At 40.0% G+C, this 18513-nt stretch overlaps 1 protein-coding gene across 7 annotated transcripts in view; it reads right to left on the reverse strand.

The window, feature by feature from the left end:
* Positions 1–11707: 11707 nt before the first annotated feature.
* The window catches only part of ANKRD31 (ankyrin repeat domain 31), a 146596-nt gene continuing 139790 nt past the window's right edge, over positions 11708–18513 (reverse strand). For 6 of the 7 annotated variants that reach the window (XM_027606869.2, XM_035727796.1, XM_027606870.2 and 3 more), the window contains one exon: positions 11708–12034. In XM_027606869.2, the coding sequence (XP_027462670.2) occupies positions 11889–12034 (146 nt within the window). In that variant the 3' untranslated portion in view covers positions 11708–11888. The remainder of the gene's footprint in view (positions 12035–18513) is intronic. The other variant, XM_027606872.2, reaches the window with a different exon arrangement.

The following is an 18513-nucleotide window of genomic DNA, read 5'->3' on the forward strand; positions in this document are numbered from 1 at the left end:
AAGTTGTTTTTCAATCAGTGCCTACATGCCAAATAGACACTCTAGGGCTTCCTTTTTACCCTAAAGCGGGGGTGAAGGCGGCAGCCTTGAGGGCGCAGGATCCGGTACCAACCCTGCTCACCGAATAACTGAATGAAAGCAAGCACAGACCTACTTGGCCAATTGGGCAGTATCTACGACTTGAAATATACCAATTTTGTGATGTGGACGTGATGCAGGCAGACTAGTCTGAGGACCCAGAATGGGGGTCCCACAGGATCAGCCAAGAAGGTTCTTCAGGCAAGATGGAAATCAAATGTTTACCAGGAGGAAGTGAAAACAGAGTTTATTGACTAGCGCGAGTGACAGAGAATAACAGAGAGAGTGTGAGTGGGAGATTCCAAAAGGGGGGGAATGAATCTAGTGGTTGCTTGGGGTTAGGGATTTCTATTGGAAAGGGGTGCAGGGTACCTGTTCCTTCGGTAATCCAGGGTATGGTCCAATCGAAGGTGAGTGACAGGTGATTAATAGGTGTTATTTTATGTCATTGAAAGTAGGGGGTGGTGATGCCAGGGTCAGCCCAGGTTTGTTCAAAGCTAAAGCTTTTGGGATCTGGCTAGATGTTATCAGGTGTTTGAGGGCCCAGTGCAAAACTCAGAGAATGATTAACTTTCTTGTTTCCCCCTTGGAGTGGGAACATAACTTCTCTGGTTTATTCAGATGCAAAAAAATAAACATGAGTAAATGGGACCTAGCAGAAAAACAGCAGAGATGGAGCCCTTCTAAAAATGGAGTCTCTTCAGTTTTCCTGTTTCAGATGCTTTACCTGTGCTGGCAATTGCCGTACTTCCAGAAGGCTCCTGCCCTGCTCCTGTTCCTTTCAGGGCCAGAGGATCCTAGGCCCTGCCTTATAGAATAGTAGGGGCACGAGGCAAGTCAATCACAGCTAGTTTGTTCCTTCCTTCCTCTGTCAGTCTATGTTGACTAAGGGCCTGCTGTATGCCTGGCTGGTTGGTGGGGAGTCAGATAGGACCAGGCCCTGCCACCCCATGAATCCTAAATAGGGAGCACAGCATAGGACACTATATCCTTTACTCAAAGTATCCAGAGTCTGTCCACAGTAGTAGAAACGCTGAGACTACTCTGCCTTTTAAAAAATTCTCTGTGCCAGGGGAGCAAGTATTTTCAAGCAGTCATTTTCAAGTAAATGGCCAGCTTTGCACTTACCTCCCTTTCCTGCAAGAGTCACTAAAGATCAGGTGATTCACCCTTCTGGTCTCCCTCATCTGCACAGGATGATGATGATGACAATAAAAGCAAGTGAGGCTTTTATCATCTATCTTGGGTGACATGCTAAGCAATTTATGTGGACTCTTTCAGTCCTCACAGAGTTAGGAGGGAGGTGCCATTTCTCTTTCTCTTCTTTCTCTTCATTTTATAAATGAGGAGAGGAAGCAAGTAAAGCATAGTAATTTGCCAGTAAATGGAATAACCAGAACTCAGTCCCAGGTGCTCTCTCCCAAGTATCCATGCTGTGAACAACGGAGGGGGACGGAGGCCTCCAGCCTGGAAGTCAAGTGGTCCACCAGCCTACATCAGCCCCAGCTCACACCACGGGAGCTTCCAATGATCTCAAGCAAGGGGTGCTGTGCAATCCACACATAGGTTGATTCTATTATTTTGAATATATCCTAAGTAGTTATCTCTTCATTCACCTGCTCCCCTGTCTCCAACTCCCAGGTCAACCTTTTTGTCATAAAGCAAACTGTTTCTAATGAAGGGACCTTGAAAACGCCTTTAACATCAAGTTTGTAAACATTGTTTTGGATTGTTCTGTATTCAGACCATACCAGGTCTTTCCCCACCCTCTGCATTCACTGCCTTCAATGACTCCCTTCCCTTAAAACAGTGCCTCAGGTCTTTCGAAAGCCAACTGTCCAAGGCTGGATGGTGGCCCCAGAAGGCCTCTCCTACACTCTATAGCATGCTCAGCATTCCTGGATTAGTTTCCCAGGGCCGCTGTAACAAATGACCACAAACTGGGTGACTTAAAACAGCAGAAATGTATTCTTTCACAATTCTGGAACTAGAAGCCTGAGATTAAGGTGTTGGCAGGGCTGTGCTCCCTCTGAAAGCTCGAGGGAAGAATCCTTCTCTGCTGCTTCCTAGCTTCAGGTGGTTGCTGGCACTCCTTGGCATTCCTTGGCCTGCAGAAGCATCACTCCAGCCTCTGCGTCCTTCACTGTATTAGCCTTCTTTTTTTGGGTCTTTTCTGTGTCCAGATTTCTCTCTTCTTTAAGGATACCAGACATTGGATTTAGGGCCATCTTAATCTAGTAATGACCTCATCTTAACTCCATTACATCTGCAAAGACTCTATTTCCAAATAAGGTCATGTTCACAGCTTCTGGGTGGACATGAATTTTGGGATGCTGTTCAACCCAGTACCATCCCTAAAAGTCATTGTTAATGAAAATGTTTGCTTGAGCTAAGGATGCAAACAGATATAAATCACAGGCCCTACCCTCAAGTAAGACACTGTACTTACAGACATACTCTCTATACCCAGAACATAGTTAACCAGCAAGACAGGAGATGCTAACAGCCAACTGACTGGGGCCAAATGACAATCCATGGGCCAAATGACAGCCATGCCCAGGAATTGAGCCAAGGGAACACAGTCACTGAGAACACCACTAAAGGACTTTACTCCAAGAAGAGGGTAATCTAAGCACGTCCTTGAAGGAAAGCAAAGATAAATCAGGAGGGCTTATCAAAAGCACAGCCCTTAAGGGGGTATGTGTGCCGGGCAGAATCTTACTTCTGAAATTTCATTGCAGACATGAGAGACTGAATGGTTGTGAACACCTACCATATGGAGTATAAGAACATGGTGAATTACTTTGGCTATAATAATAGTATGTTGTAATGCCATAGCAATGAGCATGCTTTAAAGTGCTCTTTCCTTTCATTAATTTCATTTGGTCTTTATGACAATCCTGAGTGTCATCAGAGAAAAGGACATCATATCTTACAACTAAGGGTTCTGGGGCTCAACGGGGGCAAGTAATTTGCCCAAGTCAAAGAGCAAATCAGTTGTAGAATTGGTATGAAACACAATGGCCTCAATAGTCCTTGTTCAGGAATTTCCTTACCGAATGATGTTTCCCCCTGGGTGAGCCTTCCAGTACTGGTGTGTTGTTCTTGGCCCAAGGAAAGCATTTGAAGAACACGGTAATCCTGCAAGAAATGAAAAGCCTTCTTCAAAGCCATGTGAATTCCAAATTGGAATTGTGATAAACCTTCCCCAGACATCTGAATTGGTTTCACTAAAACTTCTGAGGATTTTTCTCTGTATTAAAGAATCTCTTTTGGCCTCCAGAGACATAATAGGATACAATGGCCTTCTGAAAAACTCAGCTGATTATCTTATGAAAATAGGGGTTGAATGCAACTTGAAGGCACACAGAGACATCAGTGAGAAGTTGATTACAAAAGACCATAAATTATATCACAAAATGATAAGCTGGCAAAAACTGATAATCACAACTCAGTGTCTGATCTCATCAGTGTGGAGTCATGCACAGAGGACCAGATCTTGGCATGTTTTAAAGACTTTCTAATAAGAATCTGTAACTGTGGCTAGCAGCTGGAAGCAAGCAGAAAGTCTAGCCTTGAGCTATCTGATGATTGAATGTGTTTTCCTGGATTTTCTTTTACTTAGTAAGCAGGTAACTTACTGCAACCTCTGCTGGTTGTCTTTAAACATATATTTAAGGATGAAATGCTTTTGAGTCTAGTGTGATTCACAGAGTTCTTGCTTGTGCAAAGTGCTACACTGGTTGCTATAGGAGAATACAAAAATATAAAAGTTCCTGACCTTGAAGAAATCCCATCTAATTCAGAAGATTAAAAATGGTGTAAGTGGGGCTGCAACGGAATTCTTTAGCGATTTCTTATCACTCAGTTGTCTGTTCAGATGCAACTTCTCAAAACCAGGCCTTCACTTGCCACCTTTTTTAAAATAATGGCCTGCTATACCTTCATATCACCTTCTAGCCCTTTATCTTGCTCCAGGGCCTTTATGACATTGATCATTATCTGAAATGAAGTTGTTTGCTTGTTTACTCTGCTCCTAGACATAGTATCCACAAGGACATGGAATTGTCTTGTTTTTTGCTGTATTCCTAGCAACTAAAACAATGTTGGGCATATATTAGGTGCTCATTAAATATTTTTCAAACAAATAAAGTACATATTAATTAACTGAAAATGGACCAAGATAACTTGAATTAATGTAGTGTTTCTCATATTTGCCTGATAAGACTTCTATGGACATTTTGATTCAGGAAGTCTGGAGTGGGGCCCAGGAATCTGTATTCTTAAGAAACATCCCAACTGATTGTTTTAAAGAGGTAGTTGGGGAAACACGGGATTAATGCAATGATTGATGGTGGTTGGGAGAAAAAAGTGAAGTGACAAGACCAGTTTCCAGAGATCAGTGGCTGCTCACTGGAATCATCTGGGAGAGATGAAAAAAATCCTGGCAGCATAGACAATATTCCAGATCAAGGAAATTAGAATCTCTGGGGGTGGGGCCTGGATTTGGGCCAGGTCTTAACATTTACCGGGTGATTCTAATGTATAGCCAAGGCTGAAAAGCCCCTGGGATCTGCAGAAATATTTTATAAGTACTCCAAGTATACTACTAGGTTATGCTCTTGTTGCTTCCAGCTTCTTATGTCCCACAGCTGGAATCCTTGATCTCCTAGTCTAGAAGAAACATGTGCAGAAACTTACACAATAACCCCATTTGGGGAGAACTATAGTAACTTTTTGCTGTTGTTAAAAAAAAATGTTATTTAAAGCAACAACTGAATATAACCTCTTGTACTTCATGGCCAGAGCTGAAAACACCTACAATATATTGAAGGTGAGAAAGCCAAGGCCCCCTGGGCAGAGCCTAGGTAGTTAATAGAGAGCAAAAACACTATGCTTATAACAAAACGGGAGAATGCATAGGAGAATCCCGAGTTTCTCTTGAATGCCTAGAGAAAGATGACAGGTGGCCCAGGAAAGAGGGAGAAGGAGAAGATATGGAAAGAGTCTAGAGCAGTGGTTCTCAGTCCGACTGCATATTAAAGTCACGTGGGGAGCTTAAGAACTTACTGATCCCCAGACTTGTTCTCAAAGATTCTATTGTAATAAGTATAGCGGTGCAGTGTGTGTGTGTGTGTGTGTGTGAGATACAGCAAGGTTGTTCTCAGCGGTTTAGAGAGGGGAGCCTGGGCAAGTTACCCCTCATAACAACAACAGCTATCATTTATTGAGCGATCACTCTGCCAGCCACAGTGGCCAATGCCTGCTTTACACAGCTTACCTCATTTAATCCTCACAGGCATCTGAGGAGGGAGGTACATTGCTAGCTCCCTTTACAGACATGGAAGCCTGGCGGGGGTGGATCCCAAGGTTCTGTAACTAGAGAGTGGTAGAGTCAGGATGTTGGCCCACCACCTGCCCTCATGTCCACTGTCTTGGACTGCTTCAACCAAGACAGGGTCTGACGAGAACATCACCAGGAAGAAACTCCCTGTGGCCGAGGTCATGTCCAGTCATTCAGTTTTGTGCTGTCCTGTGCTATACCTCCTTCCCTTTTACCAGGCTTCAGAGAAGAGCTGGGGTGGGTGGGCCTTTGGCGAAAGGACCGGCTGGGGTGAGATTAGTGTGAGGCAGAGGGACATGGGAGGTCGTGAGGGCTGTAGTGGCTGAAAGCAACGTCCAAGGACCAAGCTGACCAGTAGGCTGATGGAGTTTCATGGAAATGCAGCAGAGTGGGGAACATAAGTCCCTTCTTGGGAAAATGTAGAGAAACGGGAGCAGAGGGACATAAAATGGGGTGGTAGTGGACTCTGCCCTTACGTTGACTGCAGGGTTCAAGTCATTCCATTGGTTCTAAAGGAAAGGGACGTCCACAATTCGAGAGAGTTAGGGGCTCTCTGGGCTCGTAGGACTACACATAAAATAATTTGTGGCACAGAGCTGGGTTCTTCCAAATTTGACTGTCTACTCTTTTATTTATCCTGTACATACATACACCTATATATATATTTTGACTAAGAATCAAAATTTTCTTAAACTTCTCCATATCCACCACCAGCATTTTTCTTTCCTGGGCCATTTGTACACAAAGAAAGATAATTTTTGTTTTGCTCTGTCTAATCATTTCATGACAGTTAATGTGTTGGCAAAATGAACAGAGAACAAAAATGCTAGGGTGCAGATGTTGGGTGATTGGTGAGGCTCACCCACCAGCTGGGTAACTTGCCTCACCACTTCCTTACCTCCAGCTTTGAAGGACATGACCCAACTTGGTTTCTCAGCCAAACTGTCAGACATTAAGGTGTCTTATGAAATCTAAAACCAGAACTGTTAACTGCTTTTACTTTTAGAAATACCACTATTTACGTTACAGCTTCAAATGTTTGCATCTGCTGTTCCTACTTTAAAGTCCCTGGCAAAGTATCCTAAATGAAAGAATATGAAGTTACAAATATGCCCAAGGAATTTAAGGTTGACTATGCAGTCTGCACTCGGGGCTTGAATTAAGATTGAGGCAAGCTGATCTGACATGGCCTCAAATTCTGTTCCTCTTATTTAGGTGGTAAAAGAATTAGGGACACGAGACCCTTATGATTGAGTTCAAGCAGAAGCTTACTATATTTCTTGGCTTTAACCTGTTTAAGAATGGTATGTCTCTGAGGGAGGGTGGGGGGTGGGTTAGCCTGGTGATGGGTATTAAAGAGGGCAGTTCTGCGTGGAGCACTGGGTGTTATGCACAAACAATGAATCATGGAACACTACATCAAGAACTAATGATGTAATGTATGGTGATTAACATAACATAATTAAAAAAAATGAAAATAAAAAATTCCACTCCTGCCCCCCCCCAAAAGAATGGTATGTCTCTGGTTTCCTTCTGTAAAATAGGCTTCAACATAAATGAGCTGAGGAGAAATAGGAGAGGCAGTCCAAAGAAACACACATGGAGGGTATGTGCTGTTACCCCTCAAAGTACTGAGAATCCAAAGGGACTTAAAGTCCAGGACTTTCGGGCACATGCATTCATTTAAAAACAACAAGATAGTTCCCCATGAAAATTCAGTTTGGGCAATATCTCAGATGAATTAGCTTGACTCGTTCTTTATACCTGGAACTCCCTAGGTTGAAAAAGAGAGAGCCTAAAAGCAGATACCAATGTGTTCGTATCACAACTCATCCAGTAAGACTTCTGCCTTCCATTTTCCACCTCTGTCTTTCCACCCTACCTGTCGTTCACCAAAGTGAGCAAACACTAACTCCCTCAGAGTGTGTAGGTGGAAGGAGTCAATAGTCACCATCACTCAGAACGACGTCAACACTCTTTCAATCATTTAACATATATATCCAGGCAGAAACTTTTGGTTGAGAGAGAGGAAATATATGATGCCTGATAGCATGAGTTCTGAAGCCAGATGATCAGGTTTGAATCCCGGCTTTACCAGTTGGTGGCTGTGTGACTTTGGGCCAAGTTACTTCATGTTATACCTCTGTTTCCTCATTCATAAAATGCAAATAGTATCTCCTACCTCATAGGGTGTGGTGAGGATTAAATGAGTTAATACATTGAAAGTGCTTGTAACAGTGACTGGTTAGTGCTCAATAAATATTGCTCTTAGCCCAACCCCTCCCCTCACATGTTTCTTATTTGTTTCTTTTTTTACCGGCAGAGTGTGGAATCTGTACAGCTAGCTGAGTACTCTCCTGCGCATGGGCATATACTTACTCCTCTCAGCCAGTCAACTCCACTTCCCTGGCCAGTGACTGATATACAAATGGGCAGATGGTACAATTCTAGCCAATGAGACACAATGTCCTGGGGTGGTGGTGGTGTTCAGAAAAGATGTGCATTGGAAGCAAGTATTTCTTTTCTTCTTTTAATGACACTGTTTCTACATGTCCATCTGCCTGTAACAGTAGAGCCATCTTGGCACAGTGGAGGGAACTAGAAGAAAGATGAAAGCAACAGTGACAATGTTGAGTTGAAGAATTAACCAACCCTGAAGTTTCTACATCTGGACTCCTTATAGGAAATAAGTTTTCCTTATTGCTCAAGCCATTTTGAGTAGGGTTTTCTGTTATTGTGCCTGAAACATCCTAACTGGTAGATATTTCTTAAGCATCTAGTATGTTTGAGATATTTTATAGGAAATAAAGTATAAAACTCTAAACCTGATCTTGCTAAGTTTTCCAGCTACTTGGGGGAGAAAAGCTATGAAAACTAATACTAAGCTATAAATATTAAGTGCTTGGATCGGGGTGGTCTGAGACCGCACTACATGAGGTCCTATATGAGGAGAGGGCTCAAAGAATAAAGAACACATTGATGGACAGGAGATGGAACATTCTAGGTAGTATAAGCAAATGTATGGGAGAGTTAGGGATTATATTAACTTGCTCGGAGTGCCATAAAGGAATACCCCAAACTGGGTGGCTTAAACAACAGAAAGGTGTTTCTCATAGTCCTGGAGCATAGAGATCCAAGATCAAGGAGTTGGCAGCATGGGTTTTATTCTGAGCTCTCCGTCCTTGGTGTGCAGATGGCTGCCTTCTCACTGTGTCCTCACATGGTCTTTTATTTGTGCACGTGCATCCCTGGTATTCCTTTATGTGTCCAAATTTCTTCATATAAGGACAATAGATTATATTGGGATTAACCTTACTGGCCTTATTTTAACTTAACCCCTCTTTATTTATTTATTTTAAAGACGTTATTTGACAGAGAGAGAGATAGTGAGAGAGGGAACACAAGCAGGGGGAGTGGGAGAGGGAGAAGCAGGCTTCCTGCTGAGCAGGGAGCCTGATGTGGGACTCGATCCCAGGACCCTGGGATCATGACCTGAGCCGAAGGTAGACGCTTAATGACTGAGCCACACAGGTGCCCCTTAACCACCTCTTTAAAGGACCTAATTCCAAATATAGTCACATTCTAAGGTCTCAGGGGTTAGGACTTCAACATATGAATTTTGAGGGAATACAATTCGGACTATAACAGGGATGAAGAAAGAATGACTTGCTCTTAAGAGTCAAAGGTTAGAGATTATTGGCAGATGAAGCTGGAATGTTATGTTAGGACCAGAGAATCGTGGGCCTTTAATGTTGGGCCTACATTTTACTCTTGCAGCAGCAGGGAAGGAAAAGAGATCTTTAAGAATAATTTGGCATAACATGCCATAGGTTTTATAAAATAAAAGTAAAGAACTGGGTTGAAATGGAGCAGGATTCCTGTTGCATATGGTCTAGACATGCACCGATAAATGACTGAACTCAGGGAGGTAGTGGAAGGGAACCAAATGAAAGAGAAATTGAGGAGAAAAGGACAAGATGTATCCTTGGACATTCTCAGCAATTGGGCCTGTGGAAGTCTGTGCCATAATAATTCAACTTTATGAACAGAAGTATTTTTATCCTAATAAGATTGTGAGGCCTGGGACATTGTGGTTCCAGCTTTCTAACACTTAGGACTACCTGTATGAAAGGGAATAGGCTTCCTTGTTGGGTATGGAGTATCCCAGAGGTGTTCAAGAAGTTAATGGTATAGAAAGGATACAAATATCAGGCAGGAGACTGGATTATTAGCTATTATTGGAGGTCCCTTATATGGCTTAGGGCCAGAAGCTTGGGGGTTTCAACCCAGAAAAGACAAAACATCTAGCAAACATCCAAAATGTTGTCTTTTCTCAGGGATGATATGGTGTAACATAGTTTTCTGGACTCCAACCCTGGTTGGAGTAGACCCTTTTATTGTTTAGTTTGGGCAACACTCAGCATGCCTCAAGGGCACTGGGTGTTATGTTATTTACCAGTTGGTATATACATTTTTTTAATGGGCTTAGGAAATTAAGTTTAAGAATTTGATCATTAACATGAAAAGTCAGATCTTTAAGTTCTTATACCATAAACCTAGAATATATGACTTTCATAAATTATGATAACTAAGCAAAGTACCTTTTTAAGTTATTCTTTAAAAAATATTTTTTAAGTTTCAAAAGAAATATGTGTTTTTCTTAAGTTGAAAGTACACTCCAAAAGTATCCTTCCACCCTTCCCAGTCCCAACTCCCTTAGGGCCAGACACGGCAAATGGTTTTCTTGGTGGCATTCCAGACCTTTTACTCAACATACCTCTACCCCCACCCCACACACATGTTCACATATACAAGTACACATTTCATGACTCATCAAGTATATATAACATACATGATATAAATATATGCATATTTATATGGGTATATATATTATACATACACTCAAAAGCACATTTTTTATTTAACACAATCAGGACTTGTATTTTTTTAAAAAAGATTTTATCTCATGCTTTAGCAAGCATGAGCAGGGGCAAGAGGGAGAAGTGTGGGGCTTGATCCCAGAGTCCTGGAATCATGACCTGAGCTCAAGGCAGATGCTTAACCAACTGAGCCACCCAGGTGCCCCAAACAGGACTTGTATTAACCACCGTTTAACAATGTGCATTTTTTTTCATTTATATATACAACTTCCCATGTTAGTACATATATTCGCAAATGAGTCATGTTTTAAATATCTCCTTAAATAAAAGCCAAATAGACCACCTCATGTACATTATTCAAGAATTAGAAAAAGAGTGTAGTCTAAGAAAATGATGGCATAATAAACTTGTCAGTTCTCAAAAATTACATGTAGGGGCATTCTAACCTAAATATTTTCAATGGACTCTCACAAGAAGAAAAAATGATCTAAGACGTCTTTACACTTTTATTAATATGAAACCTTTCCAGGTGCTTTCTTTTCAGATAATTAAAACTTTTAATTAAATAGTAAGAACACACACATATTATCAACTTCAAAAGTTGCCAAAGAGCACATGTAGTTAAAAAATCTCCCTTTTCAGCTCTCTAGCCCCATGATTTTTCTACCCACAGGAAACTGTTAACCAGTTTCCTATATATTCCAAAGATATTTAAGATTCTGTACATTTAAAATAAGAAAACATAAAAAAAATTTTATCTCCCGAAGTCTAGCACTTGTGAGAGTAATTTTTACCACAGCTCGACTTCTACCCAAATAAGAAAGGATGGACTCAAGCCACAAAGTCAAAAAGCTTCTCTGGGAGCTTGGGATGGTGACAAGTAAAGAGTAAGATGGCAATCAAAGGAGGAAGACAGACCCTTGAGAAAACTTACCAAGTTTCTTTTATAAAAACCTCTTTCTTAAAAAAAAGAAAATCTTCATGATGATAATGTAGCAAAAGTCAAAGGTTAAGTATCCTATTTAAAATAAGCCCCCAAATCAACATTTGATTCATTTTTGTTGTCCTATGACTTATCACAGTTACAGTTTTATCTATGCTAACTTTTATGAAATTTAAAATAAGCCTCTTTGACAATTTTATATTTTGGTTACAAGATAAATTCTAAAGTATATGGGTGAAGGTACTGGGACATTAAATTCTTGTTTTAAGTAGATTCACTTTATCTGGGTCTCCTATGGACCAATTATCACTCTTTTTATCCTTACTTCCCTTAAGGAACAACTGTAATGTATACAAAGGTTGAGGTACGGATTGAAAGATTAGTTTTACATTTATGTTAGTAAAATCAAAGCCAGAGAATCAATATGTTTTAATTCAAAAATGCCTTTATTTCAATGGCAAAAAGGTATTAATCTTACTACAATAATTTGAGTTACATTTTTTCTTATACCATAAACACACATTTTAAGTAGCAACTCATGAAGTGTGTGTTATAATAGGCCCTCCAGCCCATATGAGATAAAATATGAATGTGGGTTAATAACATGAACAAATGTCTAATAAATTATTACAAAAATAAGGTTTTAGAATGTTAGCTCTTCACATTCCACATAGAACTTCCAATGCTGATCCATTATATGGCATGGGAGAAATTCTTGATCGCTGATTAATAGTACTTCATTTATTTGTAGATAATGTGGGATGCTTTGCATTGACTCTCTGGAAGTTCCTGTTTGAAGATGTGCCAACAAATTAAAAACCATCTTTACAAAATAATATTTAAATTTGCTTATTACAAATCTTAGACCCTAGTCAACTCTATGAGCACAAAATAAGATTTTGGACCAGTCATAATTCACTCCATTTTCTTTTTCTTTTTTTCAAAGATTTTATTGACTTATTTATCAGAGAGAGAACACACAAGCAGGGGGAGCGGCAGGCAGAGGGAGAAGCAGGCTCCCCGAGCCCTTTGCGGGGCTCGATCCCAGGACCCTGGGATCATGAACTGAGCAGAAGACACTTAACTGACTGAGCCACCCAGGCGTGTCCCGTCTCACTCTATTTCTATACCCAAGATAAAGCTGTGAATCAGCATTGGCTTATCCTGGGAGAAAGAAGCCTGTTTGCAGTCTAAAACACCACAGGAAGAAAAGGATGACTGAAGCTTCTGAAGGTAGTTGTACAAACTCCTCTGTGCCTCAATTTCCAGTAAGCTGAGAATAAAACAGTTATGAAGATTAGATGGGAAGTTGGTGTGAAATGATTGGCTACTGGTTAACATATAGCAAACATTCAATAAATATAAGCTGCTACTATTATCATTATTTCTTACTGAAAATAGGATTAGGTTGGAAGATGGATACTCAATTTTCTAGGCCACACAAACTTGTATGATCTCAAGCAAGTTACATGGCTTCTCGCACCCAGTACAACTAGGAAAATAGCCATGTAAGTGAATGTTTGGCTCTTCTTGCTGCTCCTCATCCCCAACAAGCACTGCACAGCTAAAGAACTATTCTGCTCATGCAAGAAGTAGGGAGAAATACATCTTTCTCAAGTAATATCACCAAATGTTAGATATTCTGCATAAGGCTCCTTGAAGTGAACTGCGAGATTGATCACTAGGCAAAAGAACAGGCTCATGCAACTATTCATGTTATCTAGTTGCCTAAATTAGCACTTCAAAATGACAAGCTAATTAGTTAGGTTAAAAATAATTTTAACTTTCACTTTTCTTTTTCCTCTGTTTTTTTTTTTTAATTTCCCTTAATAGATCAAAAGCAAAAATAATCAGATTCATTATTTTAACTGATACTTCACTTCTGAAACATCACTAACCTATGAACTCTTTTCATTCAACCCATTTTACCTCTCTGGCTCTGTTCCATCATCTGTAAAACAGGTCCAAGACCAAGATGATATATAAATTTGACTTCTAACACTAAAATTATTGAACTCAGACTTCCAGAACTCATTCTCACAAACTAAGCACTCTACATTTCATTAGGATTAGAAAATGAAACTTTGCTTACTCTAGTTATAAATGGAAATGAACCTATTTATGCACACGTTCTCATTCCGAACAAGAAGTATAATTCCAATCAAAGGGAAAATGATTGGGAATTATTTTAATAGATTGTAAAAATACATCTGCTGTAGTTACACTGGGGAAAAAATTCAATTATGGCTATTTAAATACAAAGTTCAAAGCTGTTTTAAAATAAAAGGATTCTAAAGGATAAATATGGTGGTAGAGTATTAGGTGATTTGGTATTTAAAACTAAATTAATAGTTTGAGACAGATTTACATTGATAAGATCAAAAGCCATCTGTGAAAACTGTACTGGAATGAAGAAACAGACTTGGACATTCTAATTTTAAAACTATGTAAGCCCTCTTTCTTTGTGGGAAAATAAATTTAATAGGTGGTTTCTTAAGCTGAATTGGGTCTGAGACGCTTAATTTTATATGTAAAGTATTTGTATTTCTTCTGCCTTTGTGGTACAACATGAATGCCTGAGTTTTACCAATAAGAAGCTCCTCACTGCCTAAAGTATGGACAGTGGTCTGGCAGGGGGCCTGGCACATGGCAGGTGCTCAACAGAAAATTCGTTTTCTTCTCTTTCCTCCCCTATCAGCAGATGTAGCCTCCATTTTGTGAATTAGGTCAAAGTTAATCATGATACCATGATGAAAAAAATTATGATTAATGAAAAAATCAAGAATCGTAAACAGGAGCTGAAATAAACACCTTCTGTTCTGTTATCAGGCACCCATCTCCCTGAGGTGTTTAAGTTCGAAGAAGTTCTTAACCACATAAAACAGAAGCACCTGTGAGTGTTTGTGCTCTATTACGCATACTTCTACAGAGCAATGGTGCACAGTAACAGCACCGACGTGAAGAAAACTCTCTAAAGTCGTGTATTTACAACATATTATCAGTAGGTCAAGGACAGCTTTTATTAAAAACAAAAGAGTCTATTTTTTTTCTGAAAAAGCATGTTCTATTTTCAAATGAAGAAATAATGTTAGGTCCCCTTGAAAGAAAATGCCATAATTAATATCCATTAAATGATGGCTTGGGAAAAGAAAGATTTCAGGAGATAATTTTTTTTTTCTTAGATGAATACATTTGGCATAATGTGCTTTGACTGTCCTAATACTATGGTGACAGGTGACATAGATTATATATAAAATTGGCTTTTCAGGTAAATAATGAAATGTTATCTACCTTAACAGATTCTTTCTAAAGAACTGTGGAAAAGTTTCATATATCTGTACACAGTGATCACAAATTATGTAGAAGTTTGGGAAAGTTCACTTTTTCCCCTTCCAGTTTATTCTGAAATATCTTGCAAGATTCCCTCAATAACAGAAGAGATACTACGGCCAGGTAGGCAGAGCGAAGAGAGGCTTGGGAGGAAGTTGTGAAATTTCAAGGGAAAATGCACCATAGATTCACTCCATTTTACAGCTTCTAAGGACTTTAGGGATAGATACTTCAGGATTTCATCAACAGAATTTCATTTTTTAAAGGCTGGTGTTTGTATGTTTACAATCTTTAATTAGAAATAACATATGCTTTCAAATGTATTAATATACCATATTCTAATACTTGAGTCCACCAATACATTAGTCTGAGTTACCAGTTTAACTAGTTTTTGTGCAGGACTAGGAATAAAGTTCTTCCATCATCTCTGACTCATTGAAGAAAGTCTTAAAATGGCAAGATTAAAAACTTTTATAACTGGGGCGCCTAGTGGCTCAGTTGTTAAGCGTCTGCCTTCAGCTCAGGTCATGATCCCAGGGTCCTGCGATCAAACCCCACATCGGGCTCCCTGCTCAGCGGGAAGCCTGCTTCTCCCTCTCCTACTCCCCCTGCTTGTGTTCCCTCTCTTGCTGTCTCTCTCGCTGTCAAAAAATAAATAAAATCTTTAAAACAAAACTTTTATAACTTATCTTCATGCCTCAGGATTTTCTTGATACCAGGATTCCAAAATGATATGTAGAAATAAACTGGATATTGAGTTTGCTATTTGTCCCATGAAGTGTTGATACCATGTGATTAAAGAAGTTTAGGAAATGTTGGTTACCAAAGCTAAACAGATTTGATTTCTCATAAAGAGGGGGAGGAGGAAGTGGGGGAGGTAGAGGGATATAGCTGTTTTTAAAATATATGTTTGAGAAAATGTGAAGGGCCATCACCCTTGTATCTCACATTTAGAAGCAGAAAGTTCAAATAAAGGAGATAATATTAACTAACCAAAATCCCATTGACTATTGTTGCATTCTTCACAACAAACTCCATTCATTATAGCCTGTGAGATCTAGGCATGTCTACTTATTAGGACAGTCAATCACAGGTAAATCCAGTTTTAAATTAGCAGTCCTTGGGACCATATTCGTGCTTCCATCCATTCATTATTTATTCGATGAACATTATTTAATAAACATTTACTGGGAAGCTACTGTGCCAGTCTTTGGGGAATGTAACAGGGAGCAAGAGTTCAGAAAAGTCACTCTAAACTCAAAGATCTTTTCTGTCAGGGGGTGAAGATTAGGTAACCAGCAATTATGTATAATATAAACTGATATGCATAAGATTTGCCTATCTATTTGGACAACAGTATGTAAGAATCTATATAGTTATTACAGAGGACAAACTGATGGTTACCAGAGGGGAGACGGGTAGGGGATGGGTTAAACAGGTGATGGGAATTAAGGAGTGCACTTGTCATGATGAACACAGAGTGATGTATAGAAGTGACGAAGCACTAAATTCTATACCTGAAACTAATATTACACTGTATGTTAACTAACTGGAATTAAAATAAAAACTTTTTAAAAAAGTAAATGAAATTGAAGAATTGCTCTCTTTTTACCATGTCCAAATTTCATTTTGTTCCAATACCCATTTGGTTCCTGTACTGGGTCATCTAAACAAGGCATATCTGAAAATGAAAGGGAGTGCTACTAATAATTTGGCTGAATTGAGGACTGCTGTGGTCCAGCTGGGAAGCATGGTCACTCTAGTTTTGGGAAATGTAATGTAAATAGCTCTTCCTAGTTCCCCTATTCCGAAAAAACACTATTTTGCAGGGTGATCATTAAAAAGTGTTAGAGAGGGGCGCCTGGGTGGCTCAGTCAGTTAAGCGACCTTCAGCTCCGGTCATGATCTCAGGGTCCTGGGATCGAATCCCACATCGGGCTCCCTGCTCTGCAGGAAGCCTGCTTCTCTCTCTCCCTCTGCCTGTCACACTGCCTGCCTGCCTCACTCTCTTGAGCTGACAAAATCTTAAAAAAAAAAAGTGTAAGAGAACAGATTATGTTCATGATCTGAAGTGGGCTGATGAAATCCATACGGACTTGTTTTTCCTTTAAACTTTGTGCACTCTACAGTGTCAATTCCATGATTTCCATGACCACATTTTGATATGCGAAAGAGGGAAAAATACTCTCTCTTGAATAGTTTGCTTGTTATAGAGTTTACAATTTTCTAACTTACCAGGTCTTCGGATTTCTGTCAGGTACTATAAAACCACATATAAAAGAATTATAAATCAAATAGGTTCAAGTAAAACTCCAACAGCAGCCTACAGAATTCCAGGAGGTAGGGAGTCCCTGAGTGGCTCAGTAGGTTAAGTGTCCGACTCTTGATTTCAGCTCAAGTCATGATCTCAGGGTTCTGGGATGGAGCTCTGTGCTCAGCCGGGAGTCTGCCTGAGATTCTCTCCCTCTCCCCCTCTCCTTGCTCATGCTCTCTCTCTAATAAAATAAATAAATAAAATCTTAAAAAAAAAAAGAAAAAAGTAATGCCAACAGGGACCTGCAGATTCCTAGGCCCAGATTAAGGCAGCAAGAAGCTGGCTGGCCTATGGGCCCTTCATAGTTCTTATATTAGCATTAACAATTTCTGACATCTCTAAAGGAAAGAAAATTCAGTATTTCTGGAAAGAAATTAGTAAAAAGAAACTTGTTTATATTGCAGGCAACAGAAGCAGCAGTTCAGAACCCATTTTTTATTTCATGCTCACTTAGCAAGGGCACTATGAGCCCTCTTGAGGAAGGAGAAGCATGGCTAGGGTTGGAAATGCCTGCTCAGAACTAAAAAATCTGAGGAGCAGATAACCTTTGTTATATAAGGAAGATCCTGTATTTCTGCTCTGACTCTCAAAGTTAGAAACTAGGAGGATGAAGGTTTTGCTTGGCTTTCCTTTGTGTGTGTGTGGGTGTGTGTGTGTGGGTGGGTGGGTGGGTGAGAGAGACAGAGAGAGACAGAGAGAGAGAGGAGGGAGGGAGGCAGGCAATGTGTGCAAGCATGAGAGTCAGTGTGCTTTGGGATCAAGGTGAAGGGCTGAATATAAGAGTTTTCAAATTATTATCTGCTTAAGAAATCAGATACTACTTCCTAGTCATTCAAAGTCTATAGTCAGGCTGCATAAGAATCATTTTTAAAAATTCAGGCTCCTGCACCCCACTCCAAGTTTTGATTAGGTAGATCTGCAGTGAGGGTTAGGAACCAAAGACCATGAATTACTACAAGAACACCTTTCAATTTAATCCTTTAACTTCTTCATAATTTCTGTTTTCCCAAAGTGATGAAAAGCACTTTTGAGGCTATCTTCAGAAAACTGGGGAAAATGCATCCTATTCCAAAGCCAGTTTTTGAGACAAAGAAGGACCCTAAGAGTTTACAGTGGATCAGGTACACAGTTAGGAGAGGGGCTTTCCTGAGCGCCTCGACCAGCTGCCCACTTGCCTTGTGGTCTCAGATCCCAGAAATGCTGAAATCGTCCTTTAGAGGAAGCATTCACTTGAAACAACAAAAGATTAGAGAAATCTTAAAAATGTTGGATTTTCTTTACCTTTTGAAGAAGGCCAGCTGGAACCTTCCAAAATTATTCCTATTTAGTGTACAGCCACAAACAGTACTGATGGGCTGATGAAAAAATTACCATTTGCTGAGAAGGCAATGAAATGCCAGCTTCTCACCCTTTGGTCAAGGCGACTTCCTTGAAAGTGCTTTAAAGTAGATTGATGGAATCCAGATCCAGCCATTTTGTCTCCATTGCAATATGGTGGCTCATCCACAAATAACCCCTCCCCCCGTCCTCCCAAACAAGCAAAACCGATGGCTATACTGAATTCCCTGTTTCTTTGATTGAACTGATCCTTCTTTAAAATGCTTACTGAATTTGTTGGCCAATT

The sequence above is a fragment of the Zalophus californianus genome, chromosome 5 (assembly GCF_009762305.2).
Source record: "Zalophus californianus isolate mZalCal1 chromosome 5, mZalCal1.pri.v2, whole genome shotgun sequence".
Classification (NCBI taxonomy): domain Eukaryota; kingdom Metazoa; phylum Chordata; class Mammalia; order Carnivora; family Otariidae; genus Zalophus; species Zalophus californianus.